This window comes from Lithobates pipiens, unplaced genomic scaffold, assembly GCF_037356315.1.
Source record: "Lithobates pipiens isolate NorthernLeopardFrog02 unplaced genomic scaffold, aLitPip1_a1.2 Scaffold_18, whole genome shotgun sequence".
Taxonomy (NCBI): domain Eukaryota; kingdom Metazoa; phylum Chordata; class Amphibia; order Anura; family Ranidae; genus Lithobates; species Lithobates pipiens.
The window spans coordinates 642,530,592-642,550,095 of record NW_027507758.1 but is presented as its reverse complement, the minus strand read 5'-3'; the positions used below and the strand labels follow the sequence as shown (position 1 = coordinate 642,550,095).

General features: G+C 45.7%; 2 protein-coding genes across 8 annotated transcripts in view; one reads left to right on the top strand and one right to left on the bottom strand.

The window, feature by feature from the left end:
* LOC143989636 (uncharacterized) overlaps positions 1-19,504 on the top strand; it is a 353,768-nt gene that overhangs the window by 227,208 nt on the left and 107,056 nt on the right. The gene's annotated exons all lie outside the window — the stretch shown is intronic.
* LOC143989570 (uncharacterized) overlaps positions 2,569-19,504 on the bottom strand; it is a 146,520-nt gene continuing 129,584 nt past the window's right edge. For all 5 annotated transcript variants that reach the window (XM_077489754.1, XM_077489752.1, XM_077489753.1 and 2 more), the window contains 2 exons: positions 7,896-8,037; positions 2,569-4,171 (listed from right to left, as the gene is read on the bottom strand). In XM_077489754.1, coding sequence (XP_077345880.1) covers positions 2,895-4,171; positions 7,896-8,037 — 1,419 coding nt within the window. In that variant the 3' untranslated portion in view covers positions 2,569-2,894. The remainder of the gene's footprint in view (positions 4,172-7,895; positions 8,038-19,504) is intronic.

The window sequence follows — 19,504 nt, the reverse complement described above, 5'->3', positions numbered from 1 at the left end:
GTGGGGATGAGCGAGCGCCCTCCCTCCTGAGTCGTGCCAGGTCACGTGCCCTCAACATGGGAGGGCGCTTTGGGGAAGGGGGGCCCTGTGCCCCCCCCACCCCAAAGCACCTTGTCCCCATGTTGATGAGGACAAGGGCCTCTTCCCAACAACCCTGGCCGTTGGTTGTCAGGGTCTGCGGGCGGGGGGCTTATCGTAATCCGGGAGCCCCCTTTAAGAAGGGGGCCCCAGATACCAGCCCTCCACCCTATGCGAATGAGTATTGGGGTACCATGTACCCCTACCCATTCACCTGGTGAAAAAAAGTGTAAAAAAAACAACACGTTTTTAAAATAATTTATTGCACAGCTCCGGTGGTCTTCCGTCTTGGGGGGTCTTCTCGCCGGATTCCTGCTGTCTTCTGCTAGCTGCTAGCTCTTTTACTAGCGGAGGAGCCCGGCTTTTTTCTGCTTCGTCGCCGCCCGGGGGTCTTCTGATTTCGGGGGTCTTGTCCCCCTCTTCGGTTCTTCTTGCCGAGCCTCTGCTTTATTCTCCCAGCTCTTTTACTAGCGGTGGCCCGGTCTTCTGTTGCTATCGCCTCTTCTTCCGACTTTGGGGGTCTTCTCCCCCTCTTCAGTTCTTTTTGCCGGGCCTCCACTTTCTTCCTATAGCTCTTTTACTAGCAGTGGCCCGGTCTTTTGTCACCGCACCGCCTTCTCTTCTTTTTCCTCCTTGAGATGTCGACTCAATGCTGTCTCCGGCCGCAATGACAGGGACGCGTTGTGCGGCAACTTATATAGGGACAATGGTCTGGGTCACTGGATGATGTTACATGGCGACCCCGCCCCTTATGATGTCACAGTCTCGGAGGATGCTGGGACTGTGACATATAGGTTTCTATAGATTCTGCTTTATCCTGGTTCTCCTGCTGCTTATCTCAGTGCACTTTCAGTGTCGCATACAACTCCATCTCCTCCGCTCCTCTCTCTGTTGGGGTACCCCAAGGCTCCGTCCTTGGGCCCCTCCTATTCTCACTCTATACCTCTTCCCTGGGCCAGTTGATAACCTCTCATGGCTTCCAATACCACCTCTACGCTGATGACACCCAGATCTATCTCTCCATTCCTCAACTCACCCCCTCGATCTCCTCATAGATCTCAAACTTACTGAATGACATATCGGTATGGATGTCACACCACTTTCCCAAACTCAATCTTTCTAAAACTCAGCTTGTATATTTCCTCCTTCCTCGACTCTTCCTGACTAATGACACCATAAAGCAACTTATTCACTCCTTGATTATTTCCTGCCTTGACTACACAACTCTCTCCTTAATGGCCTACCCTTATACAGGCTACCCCCATTAGTCTATTATGAATGCTACTGCTAGAATAGTACACCCCACTACCCGATTTGTGACTTCTTCCCCTCTCTGCCAATCCCTTCACTGGCTTCCCCTCCCCCACTGTATAAAATTCAAAATGCTAACCACGACATACAAGGCCACCCGCAACATCGCCCCCAGCTACATCGCCAACCTCATCTACATATATCACCCAAATTGTTCCCTCCGCTCCTCCCAGGACCTCCTGCTCTCTATCTCCCTTGTTACCTTCTCTCATGCTTGTCTTCAGGACTTCTCTAGAGCCTCTCCCATCCTCTAGAACGCCCTTCCACCAGTATATCCGATCAGCCCCTAACCTGTCCACCTTTAGGAGATCCCTGAAAACTCACTTATTCAGGGAAGCCCATCCCACAACCACCTGACAACTGTCCCCGAGCCACCCTCCATCAAATCATTCCCTGCATCTATTACCTTTTTACCACCACCCCCTCCCATTAGAATGTAAGCTCTACAAGAAGAGCCCTCCTGTCCCTTCTGTATTGAACTGTACTGTAATTGTGTTGTTCCCTCTCTATATTGTAAAGTGCTGCATAAACTGTTGGCGCTATATAAATCGTGAATAATAATTACACATTCTGGCCATAATGATATGGTTTCTGTCATATCATATCACAATACCACATTATGGCCACTAGATGGAGCCAAGGAAATCAGTTTATGAAATAAAATACATCCAAAATTCATCACAGTTGGGTGAATGTTTGTCACATTCATTCCACTAATTTATTAAAAACAGACCTCTAAGGCTACTTTCACACTGAGGCACTTTACAGGCCCTATAACGCTAAAAATAGCGATTGCAAATCGCCTGTAAAGAGCCTCTCCTCTCACTCCAATGTGAAAGCCCGAGTGCTCTCACACTGGAGCCGTGCGCTGGCAGGATGGTAAAAAAAAAGTCCTGCAAGACGCATCTTTGCAGCGCTCCTAAAGCGCCCCTGCCTATTGAAATCAATGGGCAGTGCCGACAAAGCGCTGCTGCAGTGACATTTTACGGCCAATTTTAACCCTTTTTAAGTCGCTAGCAAGGGTTAAAAGTACCCCGCTACCGGCCAAAATGCGCTGCAAAAGGGACGGTAAACCAGCGTTAAAAATAGCGGCGCTTTACCCCCGATGCCCCCAATGCTCCAGTGTGAAAGTAGCCTAAGTGTTTGTGAAATTTTACACCAGAAAATTTACTCAGCCAATGAGAGGTAATGACTCCATTTTTATTTTTCTACTGCTATCAATGGCCGACACGGTACAACACTTCATCCATGTCTTTGGTGATCTCTGATCTCCTTATCAACTGTTTCTTCCATGATGAAGATCAGCCATGGAGTATATCTGAGGTGTATATCAGGGTGTGCTTCTTCCCCACATGAGAGCTGTGATGTCCAGCAACATTCATATAGAAGACATTTCCCGCACCAAACGTACTAATACACCTCGAGGGTTGTGTAGGATCCCTAATGTACAGGAAGACAGGACTTCAGTGAGGAACATTTCCCTCACTCAGGACAGGAAAGTGGCTTCACCCTGTGTGAGATCTCTGATGTCTGTAAAGATTGGACTTCTGTGAAAAACATTTTCCGCACTCAGGACAGGAATACGACTTCTCCCCAGTGTGAGATCTCTGATGTCTGGAAAGACTGGACTTCCGTGAAAAACATTTGCTGCATTCAGGACAGGCATACGACTTCTGCCCCGTATGAGATCTCTGATGTGTGTAAAGATTAGACTTCTGTGAAAAACATTTCTCGCACTCAGGACAGAAATAATTCTTCTCCCCCGTGTGAGATCTCTGATGTGTGTAAAGACTGGACTTCACTGAAAAACATTTCCCGCACTCAGGACAGGAATATGGCTTCTCACCCTTGTGAGATCTCTGATGTGTGTAAAGACTGGACTTCACTGAAAAACATTTCCCGCACTCAGGACAGGAATATGGCTTCTCTCCTGTGTGAGATCTCTGATGTGTGTAAAGATTGGACTTCCGTGAAAAACATTTCCCGCACTCAGGGCAGGAATAAGGCTTCTCCCCCGTGTGAGATCTCTGATGTGTATAAAGATCGGACTTCACTGAAAAACATTTCCCGCACTCAGGACAGGAATATGGCCTCTCCCCTGTGTGAGATCTCTGATGTGTGTAAAGATTGGACTTCTGAGAAAAACATTTCCCACACTCAGGACAGGAATACAGCTTCTCCCCCGTGTGAAATCTCTGATGTGTATAAAGATGGGACTTCTGTGAAAAACATTTCCCACACTCAGGACAGGAATACAGCTTCTCCCCCGTGTGAGATCTCTGATGTGTGTAAAGATGGGACGTCTGTGAAAAACATTTACCGCACTCAGGACAGGAATACGGTTTCTCCCCTGTGTGAAATCTCTGATGTGTGGAAAGGCTGGACTTCACTGAAAAACATTTCCCACACTCAGGACAGGAATACAGCTTCTCCCCCGTGTGAGATCTTTTATGCCTATTAAGTTTAGATTTAAATTGGAAACACTTCCCGCACTCAGTACAGGAAAAGCTCTTCTCTGTTGGAAGGACGGCCCCGTCCCTCACAGTCTGAGGTTCCTCAGGATAAGAGGAATACGATGGTCCGGCACCGTCCCGCACAGTTTGAGGTTCCTCAGGATAAGAGGAATACGATGGTCCATCTACACTGTGTGGTGCCGGATGGACATTTGAGGTAGTCGGGTTTTCTCCTGGACTATACTGTGTGATGTCCTCATCTTCTACTTTACAGTCTGGAGACAAAGTGAGACAATCCTCTGAGGTTTTCCTCATCTCCCGTCCATCTACTAAAATAGAAATACAATGATTATTACTAGACATGAGCTAATTGGTTCCCCTAAACCAGGACTCCGCCCACATCAGGCAGCTTTGTCTCTGAGGATCTTACAATTCCCCCCTCAAGGTAACTAGTAAATGGGTCCTCTGTAGGGCAGCAACTCGTTGATTAGTTGGACAATTTTATTGTTTTGATTAATCGACTAATTGGATAAAAACCTCAGAAAAAGTTTGGTGTATTATTGAGTTAATATTCTTGAATATCTATATACAGCGGTAAATATAAATATCCAGATATATAGTTGGATATTTAATCCACTCTGAGAATAACAGAGATAGATGTATTATTAGAGGGAGAATCTGCTACATATCAGAATCAGAGATCAACATTATTAAAATATAAAAAAGAGGTAAAACGCTGTTTTGCAGACGATCAGACAGGAGTGTAATATAATATGATGGATGACAGACTCCCTTGTCATAGACAGGTAGGTGGGTACAAGCTCCCTGCACCTGATGTCACTTATGCTGGCTGTACACAAACTCATTTTTCTTTAAAAAAAAAAACATTCATCCAATTTTCTAACCATTAGTGGGATCAAATTGGTGTTCCTTTTCCACCACAGTGATGGGAAAATTTGAAGGAGCAGAACAGAAAACTTTTCACATCAAACACATTTTCACATCATGTATGTGATTTTTGCTCAGACGTTACATTTATTTTAGAATTGAATGTTAAAAGCAAGTGGAATTTTCAAACTACACTCGTCCATTCGTCGAATGTACAAATAATTTTCATACATATATTTGTGTGAATATTCTCATCCAAAAATCAATCCGTGCATGGTCAGCATAGGAAATTTAGTGGCAGCAGGATGATTTTATTTTAATCATCTGTTATGATGGTGTCAAAAAAATTGTCTTTTATAGTAAAAAAAACAGCAGATAATCACTACTACTTTTTTCATAGATATAATAATTTTATATATAATGCACAATACTAGTAAACTTTTACTTTATATAATAGTAATGCCTTCTATAACCTCCAGTCTATCAGTCTCCACCTTCTCTGGGGTCAGATGCTGATCTTCCCTGCACAGAGACCTTAAAGTCATTGCAAATGCTGGATTTATTTTTTAAACAAACTTGTCATACTTACCCGCTATGTGTAATGGTTTTTAACAGAGCAGCCCTGATTCTTTTCTTCTGGAACCCTCCCCCCACTCCTCCTGCCTTCAGAGTTCCCCTATAGGAAGCCACAAATTATTGTATAGACTTCCCCTATAGGAAGACACAAAGTATAGTATAGAGTTCCCCTATAGGAAGACACAAAGTATAGTATAGCCACTTTCAGACCGGACCATTTTGCTGGATAAAGACCAGAGCACTTTTTGCAATTCGGCACTGCGTTGCTTTAACTGACAATTTCGCTTTCGTGCACCACGGCTCTCAAACAAAATTGATGTCCTTTTTCCCCACAAATAGAGCTTTATTTTGGGGGTGTTTGATCACCCCTGCGGTTTCTATTTTTTGCGCTATAAACAAAAATAGAGGAGTGACAGTTTGGAAAAAAAAGCATTATTTTTTGACATTTTGCTATATTAAATATCCCCCAGAAATATATATATAAAAAATTCCTCAGTTTAGGCCTATACGTATTCTTCTACATATTTTTGGTAAAAATAAATCGTAATCAGCATTTATTGATTGGTTTGCACAAAAATTATAGCTTTAACAAAATAGGGGATAGTGTTATGGCACTTTTATTAATATTTTTTTTTTTGACTGCGACATTATGGCAGACACAATGGACAATTTTGACACATTTTAGGGACCACTGTCATTTTTACAGTGATCGGTGCGATTAAATTGCACTGATTGCTGTAAAAATGAAACTGGCAGTGAAGAGGTTAACCACTAGGGGGCAGTGAAAGGGTTAAGTATGTCCTGGGGAGTGTTTCTAACTGTGGGGGGGGGGCGTTGCTACGTGTGGCACATCACTGATCGCTGCTCCCGATTACAGGGAGCAGAGATCAGTGACACTGTCACTAGGCAGAACGGGGAGATGCTTGTTTACATTAGAAGCTCCCCGTTCTTCCACTCCATGAGACAATCCTGTGTCGATCCAGTCGGTGGGACCTGTGACCCGACTTGCGGAGCCTGACACAGGCGCGCATGCAGGCCGCCTCTTAAAGGGTAACGTACAGGTATATTAGTTTGCCTGTACGTGCCATTCTGCCGCATTATATCTGCGTGAGGCGGTCAGCAAGCGGATAGAGTTCCCCTATAGGAAGCTACAAAGTATACTATAGAGTTCCCCTATAGGAAGGTACAAAGTATAGTATAGAGTTCCCCTATAGCAAGAAAAAAAAAGTTCTGTCACTTGCTTCCTTCTCTTCCCCAGGACTACATGTCCCATGAGGCATTGCTCCTTACACATTCAAGTTCTCAGGCATTTACTGACATGTATGGATGGTGTACTGAGCTGTATTTTCTAATATGTAAAGAAATAATGCATTCTGAATGCAGGCCAATTAATAAACTGACAAACTAATCAATTATGAAAATAGTTGACAAATACTTTCATAATCGATTCGTTTTTTCAGCCAAACATCTATTAATCTCCTACCAGATCATTTCTTTATTCATGGACCTTAGTCAGAGAGTGAGGAAACAACGAGAAATGTCTTTTATAGGAGTGACAGTGATGAAGGGATTATAGGACGAGTGTCCACTCCCCCTCTATCACTCATTTCCATCTTCCCAACACAAGAAGTCCTACACTTCTTTATGTAATCCATGATTTAGTCATGAATAACAGCGGGGCTGAGCCCCACCAGAGGTCAGAGAGTGAGGATAGGGGGAGAACAACCAAGATGAAGACTGGACTGATTCCGAAGACCCCCATCATTGGGTTATTGACTTCTCCCTCATTATCACTTTCTGTTTAAGGTTCCAAAGTTTGAGGATGTTATCACAATATTAGCTACAGGTAAAAGTCTGTTCTCCAATCAAATCATCAGATAAAAAATGTCCAGCTGGTAGAAAATGGGTGTAACAAAAGAGAATACATATTATGTTTGTATATAGCAGTGGGTAGAGGGGAGAGAACAGAAGTCGGGACTATGTAACGTATAAGATAATGTATAGGATACAACAGATAGGACTATATAGTATCAGAATGATGTAATGTACAACATAGAATATATAGTGCAGGGGTCAGGAGTATATAATGCACAATAAAAATTATACAGTGTAAGGGTCAGGACTCATAATATTGGTATTCAGTAATCAGTGGAAGCTTAAATATTTACTCGAGACAGGTTAAAGAGGTCCCACGCCGTTGCCTCCCATCTCCTGAGACTGCATTCAGTGACTTGGGTCTGAGACTATACAGACATATTCCTCAACCTGGCACAGCCAGCAGACCACAGAACATAGTAATCCTGGGAGAATTGTTCTGTCAGAGATCTTGCTAGACGTCTATTTTGAAAATGAAAATTTTTCTGCCAGCTGATCCCCAGAATCTCCATAAATCCAGTCTAGATACATAAATTGTGTCTGCAGCACAGAGAAGGAAAATTATCTGAGAGAAATCCAGGAATACAGGACGGGGAACACAGCTAAGGAAAGTGACCAGGGGATTACAGGCTGATATCACCCAGCCCCCGCCCTACTCTAGACCAATCAGTGAGCAGTATGGATGGAGGAATGTATTTAGTGTTAATGACCCACCTGTGCTGATCTCTGTAGGAGTGTCCTCCTCTATAAATGTCCCCGTTATTCCATCCTCCTCCATAGACTGCTGATCATCCCTCACATACCTCTCTTCTTCTTCTGCTTTCACCTCAAATTCTATATCGATTGGATCTCCACTCTAAATCAAGAAAAGGAGAGAGAATATCATCTGTAAAATATAAGCTTTATTACTGTGACAACACATTGTCTCCATGAGTCTGTGTTTTATAAGCCTCACCCCACCAACCTTGTAAGAGTGAGGGATGGTGTGCTCTTCCTGTGTGAAATCCAGAGGAAGGCGACATCTCTCTGGTGGGTTCTTGGTATTAGGTGGCTTGTGTCCTTCTGAAAGCTCCACCATCACTCCATCCTCCTCCTTACAATCTTCTTTAACATCAATATTACATCCCCGAGATCTCCACTCTGAATATAGAATAAAACATTAATTGTATCAAAAAATGCCTCTCTTTAAATTTTAACTATCGGTGATTGTTTCTCATCTACCTGATGATGGTGAGGGATGGTGTGACCTTCCTGTGTGGAATCCCGGGAATACAGAGGACAGGGACATCTCTCTGGTGGGTTCCCATTACTGGTCCCATCTGTAGGAAACACACACACTGACTGAATACATTGTTTCTATGTGTTTATCAGATGATGGGGGATCTAGGTGGAGCCTCTGTACTGCTCTCTCCTTTACAATAAAGTCTCCTTTTACCCGGTGATGTGAGGGGCGGCTGATTGTCCATCATGACGTCCTTGTAGAGATCCTTGTGTCCTTCTAAATACTCCCACTCCTCCATGGAGAAATAGACAGTGACATCCTGACACCTTATAGGAACCTGACACACACAATGATACAGTCACCATCCAGACACATCCCTTGTCTGTTACTGGATAATGTCCCAGAATCCTCCTCACCTCTCCTGTCAGCAACTTCATCATCTTCTTGGTGACTTCTAGAATCTTCTCCATGTTGTGTCTCTCAGGTTTTAGGGAGTCACATGGAGGCACTGTGATGGTCATATGATCACCGGACTTCACAAGAGGAAATCTCTGTATTGAGGAACCAATAGGAATATCATGTCAGAAACCCAGAATCTTCCTCACCTCTCCGGTCAGGTCTGTTTTTTATTAATAGAGAGTCATGTGACCTCCCAGAATCCTCCTCACTTCTCCGGTCAGGTCTGTGTTTTATTAACCACTTGACCACTGGACACTTAAACACCCTTAATAACAAGACCAATTTTCAGCTTTCGGTGCTCTCACATTTTGAATGACAATTTCTCAGTCATGCAACACTGTACCCATATTTTTGTCCTTTTTCACACAAATAGAGCTTTCTTTTGGTGGTATTTAATCACCGCTGGGTTTTTTATTTTTTGTGCTATAAAAGAAAAGAGACCGAAAATTCTGTAAAAAAAAAAAAATTTTCTTTGTTTCTGTTATAAAATTTACCAGATTGGTAATTTTTCTTCATAAATGTTGACAAAAATTTATACTACTACATATCTTTGTAAAAATAAGTACAAATTTGGGGATATTATTTGGTCTTTGCCCTTGTACACACGGTCGGACATTCCGACGGGAATGTCCGACCAACAAAGTTTGAGAGCAGGATATAAAATTTTCCAACATGATCCAATCGGACTTTGTCCGATCATTTATAGAGAATTCCGATCGGACAAAGTGCCACGCATGCTCAGATCAAATTACGAGACCAAAGCTATTGGCTACTAGCCTGAACGTAGTCCCATCGTAACTAATGAACGTCATCACGTTCTGAACAATTGGATTTTCCGACAACTTTGTCCGACCGTGTGTATGCAACACCAGTTTTGGAAAAAATCTGATGGATTTTGTGGTCTGAATGTCCGACCGTGTGTACAAGGGCTTTGTGAAAGAGTACACGAGCTATGGTGCCAATATCTGAAAATTGATCATACCTGAAGTACTGACGGCCTATCTCATTTCTTGAGACCCTAACATGCCAGAAAAGTACAAATACCCCAAAATGATCCATTTTTGGAAAGAAGACATTCCAAGGTATTTAGTAAGAGGCATGACGAGTTTTTTGAAGTTGTAATTTTTTCCCACAATTCTTTGCATAATCAAGATTTTTTTTTCCTTTTTTTCACAAAATTGTCATATTATCAGGTTATTTCTCACACACAGCATATGCATATCACAAATTACACCACAAAACACATTCTGCTATTACTCCCGAGTATGGCGATACCACATGTGTGAGACTATTACACAGCGTGGCCACATACAGAGGCCCAACATACAGGGAGCACCATCAGGCATTCTGGAGCACCCAGGCCAATTCTGACATTTCTCTCCTACATGTAAAAATCATAATTTATTTGCTAGAAAATTACATAGAACCCCAAAACATTATATATATTTTTTAGCAAAGACCCTAGAGAATACAATGGTAGTCGATGCAACTTTTTATCTCGCACGGTATTTGCGCAATGTTTCTAACTTTTTTTGGAAAAAAAACAGTTTTGTGCTTTAAAAAAAACAAAACAGTAAAGTTAGCCCAATGTTTTTGCATAATGTGAATGATGAAGTTATGGTGAGTAAACAGATACCTAACATGTCACCCTTCAAAATTGCACACGCTAGTGGAATGGCGCCAAATGTCGCTACTTAAAAATTCCCATAGGCGACACTTTAATTTTTTTTTTACTGGTTACATGTTTTGAGTTACAGAGGAGGTCTAGGACCAAAATGATTGCTCTCGCTCTAACGTTCGCAGTGATACCTCATGTGTGGTTTGAACACCGCTTTTCATATGGGACTTACATATGCGTTCGCTTCTGCAATGCGAGCACATGGGGACAGGGGCTCTTTAAAAAAAAAAAAAATTATTGTTCATTTTACTTTATTTATTTTAGTTTGACACTTTTTTACCCAAAAATATATATTTTTTATCACTTTTATTCCTATTACAAGGAATGTAAACATCCCTTGTAATAGGGATATGGCCTGACAGGTCCTCTTTACAGTTTGATATGGGGTCAATAAGACCCCACATCTCACCTCTAGGCTGGGAAGCCTGAAATAATAAAAAAAACCTATTCTTGCTCTGATCGTATTGGCGAGTCGTAGAAGCACTGGAGGACAGCGGGAAGGGGGGACGTCCCCTCTCGCCTCCTGTAAGAACGATCAAGCAGCGGAACAGCCAATATGATCATTCTTATGGTGTAGGGAATCACAGGCTGCTGAAAAAGCTGATATCTGAATGATTCCTGTAGCTACAGGCATCATTCAGATATCCCTGCACAAAGTCAAGGACGTCATATGACGGCCGGTGGGCGGAAAGTGGTTAAAATGCATTTTATTTTTTTAGCACAAAGTTGTCCATTTATACAATACTTCTAACACATAGCATGTGCATACCAAAAATTACACCCCAAAATAGATTCTCCTACTCCTCCTGAGTACGACGATACCACATGTGTGATACTTCCACAGCCTGGCCACCTACAGAGGCCGAGTACAGCCAAGCATGGCTGGGTATGGCCGAGCATGGCTGGGTATCACTGAGTATTGCAGGGTATCACCAAGTATGGCTGAGCATGGCCGAGTATGGCTGGGTATTGCAGAGTATCACCGGGCATGGCTGGGTATTGCAGGGTATCACCGACTATGGCTGGGTATTGCAGGGTATTACCGACTATGGCTGGGTATCACCCAGTATGGCTGGGTATGGCAAGGTATTGGCAGGGTATTGCAGGCTATTGCAGAGTATTGCAGATTATTGGCAGGGCATTGCTGGTTATTGCAGAGTATTGGCAGGGCATTGCAGAGTATTGGCAGGGGATTGCAGAGTTTTGGCAGGGAATTGCAGAGTATTGGCAGGGAACTGCAGAGTATTGGGAGGGCATTGCTGGGTATTGCAGAGTATTGGCAGGGAATTGCAGGGTTAATTGTCGGTGAGCAGCGCTGTGGGCACTGCAGATCCAGCCCACAGCGCTGCTGACACCGATCTCTCCTCTCTCACTGTACCAATCGGTACAGAGAGGGGAGGGAGTTATGACGCCGGTTTGTTTACAAGTGATCGCTCCGTCATTTGACGGAGTGATCACGTGGTAAATGGCTGCAATGAGCGGCCGTTTACTTTAATGCACCAGGTCCTGTGCATTCGGCTATGGGCCGGTTGTTACGTGGTTAATAGAGATAAGAGTGATGTCATGTGACCTCCCAGAATCCTCTACACCTCTCCGGTCAGGTCTGTGTTTTATTCATAGAGATAAGAGTGATGTCATGTGACCTCCCAGAATCCTCCTCACCTCTCCGGTCAGGTCTGTGTTTAATTAATAGAGATAAGAGTGATGTCATGTGACCTCCCAGAATCCTCCTCACCTCTCTGGTCAGCAGGTAGATGATCTCCAGGGTGAGGTTTAGTATCTTCTCAGTCATGTGACTCCGGTCCTCCTCCATCCTCATTGGTCATGTGATCTATACAGGTTTCCCTGTAAACCAATAATTAATGACAGAGAATGATCTGGACTGTACTGGTTGTACAATATTAGGATGGGGATGTATGGCGGATAATATGAGGGAAGGACGGACCCCAGTGGGATTACACACAGAGGAACATTCCGTTTAGTGTTGTTTTGGTCCAGGAGCCTCTTACCTTTGGCTTGATAGATTACAAAGTCCTTTTACTATGTTAAGTCCACTTTGCTGGTTTTAGATCTGCTGGCAAAAAAGGACAAATAAGATTCCATCTATGTCTAAATAAACCCCCCATCCCCCACACCGAATAAAAGTCATATTGTTTAAAAAAGTCTAATAAATAAAAAAGAATGAAGAAAATGTTGCGGCCCTGTAAGTGGGGAAATTAAGGGGTTATTCTAGGTCTCCACACTATATATGTGTGTATCATCATCTGCTGGAGATAAAAGACATCACAGTGACTATGGAGGAAGAGGACGGACATGACGGGGGTTACTGGGTGTAAATAGAAAATAAGATCTTATTACCTCCTCTGCTGCCTCTTCCAACAATGTCTCCTCTCTACTTCCTCCCGATGCACCTCTCACTCGGAACTTCCTGTCTGTTCCTGAAATAATTTCCTGTATTACATAGAGACTTCCTGCCTGGGTAGAAGCGAGATCACCACCTTGTGAAGCTCAGAGTAACTGCAGAAACATTTCGTAGTGTGAACATGGCCTTGTGCTGTGTGTGTATATACTGTATATCCTTATAGATGGGTCATCTCCACTCCCACCAAGAGGGATAGAAATATATTACTGCCTAGTCCAGCCTTTTTCATCCACAATTCCTCAAATTTTCTAGTGGTTCCTTGAGAAATGAACAATTTATGTCTCTCCATAACAAATGGCATCAATGATCTGCAAAATCAATTTCTTGGAGTAAATAACAGGAGACAGAGCATCTTTCTAAAGCCTCACCAACACTGTTATGTGCCACCTATAAGTGATTGAACACTGGGAAAAAAAAGACAGGAAGTCCCCTCCTAGTGCATAACCATTAGGCACACCATAGACCATAACACAGAGGGGAAGGATCCCTATGTGGTCCAATGTTCTCCAAGAAATCTATTTTCCAGTAAATCAAAACAATCTTATTTCTCTACTGTACATCACAGGAAACAGAGCATCTTCTTAAATCCTTACTAACAGGGATGTCCCACTAAAACATGAGGGGAGGGCAACAAGCCAACAAGCACCAAAAAACAACCAGAAATTGTGAAGAACGCTCATGCAGCAGCCTGTAAAAAATCAGTGCCCAAAGAGCATTGTTCTCAGTGACCAACATCCACCTGGTAAACATCATAAAGAGTGCACCAGGTAGAGGCTTTACCAACAGGATACATGGAAAAAAGTTAGATAGTGTTGTCCCCGATAAAAAACATCTGACAAGAAGAGCTGTGTGATCCTTCTATTTGGACCGCAGAAGCCACAAAGAGAAATCTTATTGCCAAATTGCAACAGTCGACTGCAAGTTAACCTGAGAGCACAAGCAAATACCCATCAAGAGAAAAACCTACTCCCCCAGTGACTGAGCCTGAGGACAAAGAAGGTAACACATTATCTTGGTTGAGATGAAAAGGTAGAAACCACTTTAGATAAAAAAAGATGGCCAAGGCCGAAAAAGCATCTTAGCATGAAGGAAAAGACCAGGAAAGACTCTTTACAGAAAAGGACAACAAGTTCCAAAGCCCTATGAGCTGAAGTAATGGCAACCAGAACATAGAACCTTCCATGTCAAAGAACAAAAGAAACAAAAAAGGAAGGTCTTGAATAGGCTCAAATGGAGAATTCTGTAAAAACAGAAAGAACCAGATTAAGATTCCATGGCTCTAACTGCAGGCTGACCAGAGGACCAATGTGTGCAACATCTAGTACAAAGGCATGCACCAAGAAATAGCAAAACAATCAACCTCTGAAAGATGAGACTACCAAGGCCTAAATCGGACACTTGATCATACACAAGGCCAGACACAAATTAACACTTTTGGAGGAATCCAAATTCTGGCCCACAACAAGAAAGAAACCCCTTAGGCTAACACCAAGAAACATACAATTGCCAAGACCTGTGGGAATTATTCCTCGCCTTGTCTTTCTTAGGCCGCGTACACACGCGCGGACTGTTTGCCCAACCTTGTCCGTCAAACAGTTTCGGCAAACAGTCCGCTCAAAATTTGCATGAGCGGACTTGCCCACACACGAGCGGACTGTTTCAGCGAACTGTTTGCCAAACAGTTCGCTCAACTTTTGAAATGAACGGACTCGCCCACGTAAGGAGGAGGCAAATCCGCCCATTTCGAGCGCGTGTACAGGTAGGCGGGGCCCGCGAAGGAGACGTCGCGGGCTCCGCCGCCTGGAATGGGCTTAAAGGGGAACCCCAACGCCGGAAAAAATCGGCGTGGGGGTTCCCCCAAAGTCCACACCAGACCCTTGTCCGAGCACGCTACCCGGCCGGCCAGGAAAGGGGGGCGAGCGAGCGCGCCCCCCCTCCTGAGCCGTACCAGGCCGCGTGCCCTCAACATGGGGGGGTGCCTTGGGGAAGGGGGGGCCGCGCGGCCCCCCCACCCCAAAGCACCTTGTCCCCATGTTGATGAGGACAAGGGCCTCTTCCCGACAACCCTGGCCGTTGGTTGTCGGGGTCTGCAGGCGGGGGGCTTATCGGAATCCGGGAGCCCCCTTTAAGAAGGGGGCCCCCGGATACCGGCCCCCCACCCTATGTGAATGAGTATGGGGTACAATGTACCCCTACCCATTCACCTGTGAAATAAAGTACAAAAAAAAACACAACACAGGGAAAAAATATTTTATTGCACAGCTCCGGGGGTCTTCCGTCTTCGGGGGTCTTCTCGCCGGACTCCTCCGCTATCTGTGTGTAGCTCTTTTACTAGCGGAGGAGTCCGGCTTTCTTCCTCCCCGCCGCCGGCCTCTTCTCCCGACTTCGGGGGTCTTGTCCCCCTCTTCGGTTCTTCTGCCGGGCCACCGCGCCTTCTTGTAGCTCTTTTGCAGGCGGTGGCCCGGTCTTCTGTCGCCGCTGCCTTCCGTTCTTCTGTCGCCGCCTTCGGTTCTTCTGCCGGGCCACCGCGCCTTCTTGTAGCTCTTTTACAGGCGGTGGCCCGGTCTTCTGTCGCCGCTGTCGTCGCCGCCGCCGCCGCCTTCCGTTCTTGTTCTTCTTGTTCTTCTTCTTCTTCCCCAGGAGATGTTGACTCGACGAGCTCTCCGGCCGGAATGCCAGAGCCGCGCTGTGCGGTCACTTATATAGTGACAATGGGGCGGTGTCACATGGTATATGTCACATGGGTTGGTCACATGGTGACCCCGCCCCCTTACGATGTCATAGTCCCCATGTGACATCAACCCATGTGACCAACCCATGTGACATATACCATGTGACACCGCCCCATTGTCACTATATAAGTGACCGCACAGCGCGGCTCTGGCATTCCGGCCGGAGAGCTCGTCGAGTCAACATCTCCAGGAGAAGAAGAAGAACAACAAGAAGAAGAACAAGAACGGAAGGCGGCGGCGGCGGCGGCGGCGACGACGACAGCGGCGACAGCGGCGACAGAAGACCGGGCCACCGCCTGTAAAAGAGCTACAAGAAGGCGTGGTGGCCCGGCAGAAGAACCGAAGGCGGCGACAGAAGAACGGAAGGCAGCGGCGACAGAAGACCGGGCCACCGCCTGCAAAAGAGCTACAAGAAGGCGCGGTGGCCCGGCAGAAGAACCGAAGAGGGGGACAAGACCCCCGAAGTCGGGAGAAGAGGCCGGCGGCGGGGAGGAAGAAAGCCGGACTCCTCCGCTAGTAAAAGAGCTACACACAGATAGCGGAGGAGTCCGGCGAGAAGACCCCCGAAGACGGAAGACCCCCGGAGCTGTGCAATAAAATATTTTTTCCCTGTGTTGTGTTTTTTTTTGTACTTTATTTCACAGGTGAATGGGTAGGGGTACATTGTACCCCATACTCATTCACATAGGGTGGGGGGCCGGTATCCGGGGGCCCCCTTCTTAAAGGGGGCTCCCGGATTCCGATAAGCCCCCCGCCTGCAGACCCCGACAACCAACGGCCAGGGTTGTCGGGAAGAGGCCCTTGTCCTCATCAACATGGGGACAAGGTGCTTTGGGGTGGGGGGGCCACGCGGCCCCCCCTTCCCCAAGGCACCCCCCCATGTTGAGGGCACGCGGCCTGGTACGGCTCAGGAGGGGGGGCGCGCTCGCTCGCCCCCCTTTCCTGGCCGGCCGGGTAGCGTGCTCGGACAAGGGTCTGTTGTGGACTTTGGGGGAACCCCCACGCCGATTTTTTTCGGCGTTGGGGTTCCCCTTTAAGCCCATTCCAGGCGGCGGAGCCCGCGATGTCTCCTTCGCGGGCCCCGCCTACCTGTACACACGCTCGAAATGGGCGGACTTTCCGAGCGGGAACAGTTTGCTCATTTCGAAAGTAGCCTACACACGGGCGGACTGTTCGCTCAAACACAGTTTCAGCGGACAGTTTTTCGGAATTTCCGAAAGACTTTGTCCGTCCAACTGTCCGCTGAAACTGTCCGCTGAAAGCCCACACACGGGCGGACTGTCCGCCCAAACACTGTTCAGCGGACAAGGTTGGGCGAACAGTCCGCCCGTGTGTACGCGGCCGTAGTCTTCAAAAGAGCAGAAACAAAAGGTCAACACACCCATCTCTTAAAACCTTTTTGGCTGCAATAGCCAATCTGGTATGCCCACTAATATCATAAGTCTAGAGAAATCAGGCCTTGCAATGGCAGGGCTTGATTATCTGGAGATCCAAGCACTGTTCAGTGACAAGTCACAAAGTTGGAACACCATGTTCTCCTAATCCAAGTACCTGAGTTTCCTGCACCTGAATCCCATAAAGCAAATGAGGGAAGGCTGTCGAGAAGGAAAGGTAGAAGCAGGGATAATTGATCCCACAATGTCACCAGAGCAACTAACCAGATGCATGAAGAACCCTGGTCTTAAGCCAAACTTGCCCAATCCCCATTGAACCTGGACTTCAGATGTGAGCCCCACCATCAACAGTGCTCTGGAACACCTCTGAATAAAGTGCTCACTCCAAAGACAACTGCTGGCAGCTGAAGAAAATCCACCTGGCAAATTTCCATTCCTGGAGGGTTGAGAGGCTGCTAGAGGGTGAACACAAAGATCCTCCCAAGACAGTGAAATCCAATCCCTCCTGGACAACCTTACTTCTGGGGCTTCCCAATGAGTTACAAATGTCCAGCCACTGTGTTAGAGAACCTTCACAGGGGCCTTAAGCCATGTCAATCAATGCAGGAAAAAAAGAATAAGCCGGTATCAGGGCATTGGTAAGTGAAAGCCCCAGCTACAATATTGTATCAAAAGGGAGAAAACAGTCACAGAGGCGACCACCAGTCCAGATCAAAGTTTGCCGGAGTGAAGATATAATGAAAAATCAAACGAGTGTGCCCTCCCATCCCATGACATCAGGACATTCCGCAGTAAAGGCCTGGAATGGAACTTGGAAAAAAGGAAACCTACTTCCCAAGACCCTAAGGTGAAAATAAATAGAGGGACTTTTTAGCAGTGACCTGAACAAACCCACCTGAGCCTGTATAGCAAGGTTTTGTCCCCAGAGGGAGAACCACCCTTCCCCGAACAGTCTTCAAGGACAGGCCCTGATATTCCAACCAGGATTAATGCAGCTTATGGGAAACGGAAAACCCAACCAATCTATATAGAGTAGTCACCAGTAGTGATGGCCGAACAGTTCGCCCGGCGGTCGTTTCGCGGCGAATTTTGGCTGTACAGGTCCGCCAGTTCGGCGGACTATCGGCGTTGTTCGCCCGGCGGACTTCCGTGTTTTTACTGTGTAAAGGAACTTTGACCTTATGACACATCCATCATGGGGTACAGGACAGCCAATTGAGACATGACAGCACATGGACACTTGGACATTCCCCCTAACTTATAAATACACCCGATCCGGCGGCCATTTTACATTCTTTCTTCTGTCACTATAGGGAAAGGTTGCTGTTTGGAGCAGGGACAGATAAAACGCTAGCTATTTGGTACACAAAAGTTATTTTCAGGACTGGTATAGGTGTTAGGTGTATATAGGTTTGCTGTGCTACTGATTGTTGCAGCAGCCTGAGTGTCTTTTGTCAGTTTAGAGAAAGGGACAGAGCGCTGTGTCTGCTGCTATTTTAGGGACAGCCAGATTAGTCATCATCATCATCATCATCATTAGCTGTTACTATCAGGTCCACAAAAGAGCTATTCGAGTAACCAGTAATTGTTCCAGTCTCCTCTGTTTTGCCAGTTTGTATAGGGACAGGAAGGAAGCAGTGTGTCAGGCAGTGAGGGTCAGTTTAAAGAGTTGCTGTTACTATTAGTTCCACAAAGGTTCTTTTCAGGACTGGTATCAGTGGTATGGTAATAGGCTTGTACACGTATAATATTCTTTCTTCCAAATATAGAAAGAATATTATACTTGACTGCTGCCCTTCTGCTGCAGTCTGCTAATCATTCACAACTCACTTGTTCCACAAAGCTCTTTATCAGGACTGGTAACTTGGTCTGTGTAGGGTGCTACAGTACATAGGGTTGAGTGCGGTACAGTCTGCTGTTCTGTAAGGACCTCTATCGGTCCACAATAGATAGGGTTGAGGTGCACCACTGCTGACCGCTGCCCTATACTGCAGCAGTCCTTCAGCAGTATAGGGACTGACGTACAGTCTGCTAATCAGTCACACACAACCTACTTGGTCCACAAAGGTCCTTATAAGGACTGGTAACTTGGTGAAGGGTGCTACAGTACATAGGGTTGAGTGAGGTACAGTCTGCTGTTCTGTAAGGACCGCTATCGGTCCACAATAGATAGGCTTGAGGTGCACCACTGCTGATCGCTGCCCTATACTGCAGCAGTCCTTCAGCAGTATAGGGACTGACGTACAGTCTGCTAATCAGTCACTCACAACCTACTTGGTCCACAAAGGTCCTTATAAGGACTGGTAACTTGGTTAAGGGTGCTACAGTACATAGGGTTGAGTGCGGTACAGTCTGCTGTTCTGTAAGGACCGCTATCGGTCCACAATAGATAGGGTTGAGGTGCACCACTGCTGAC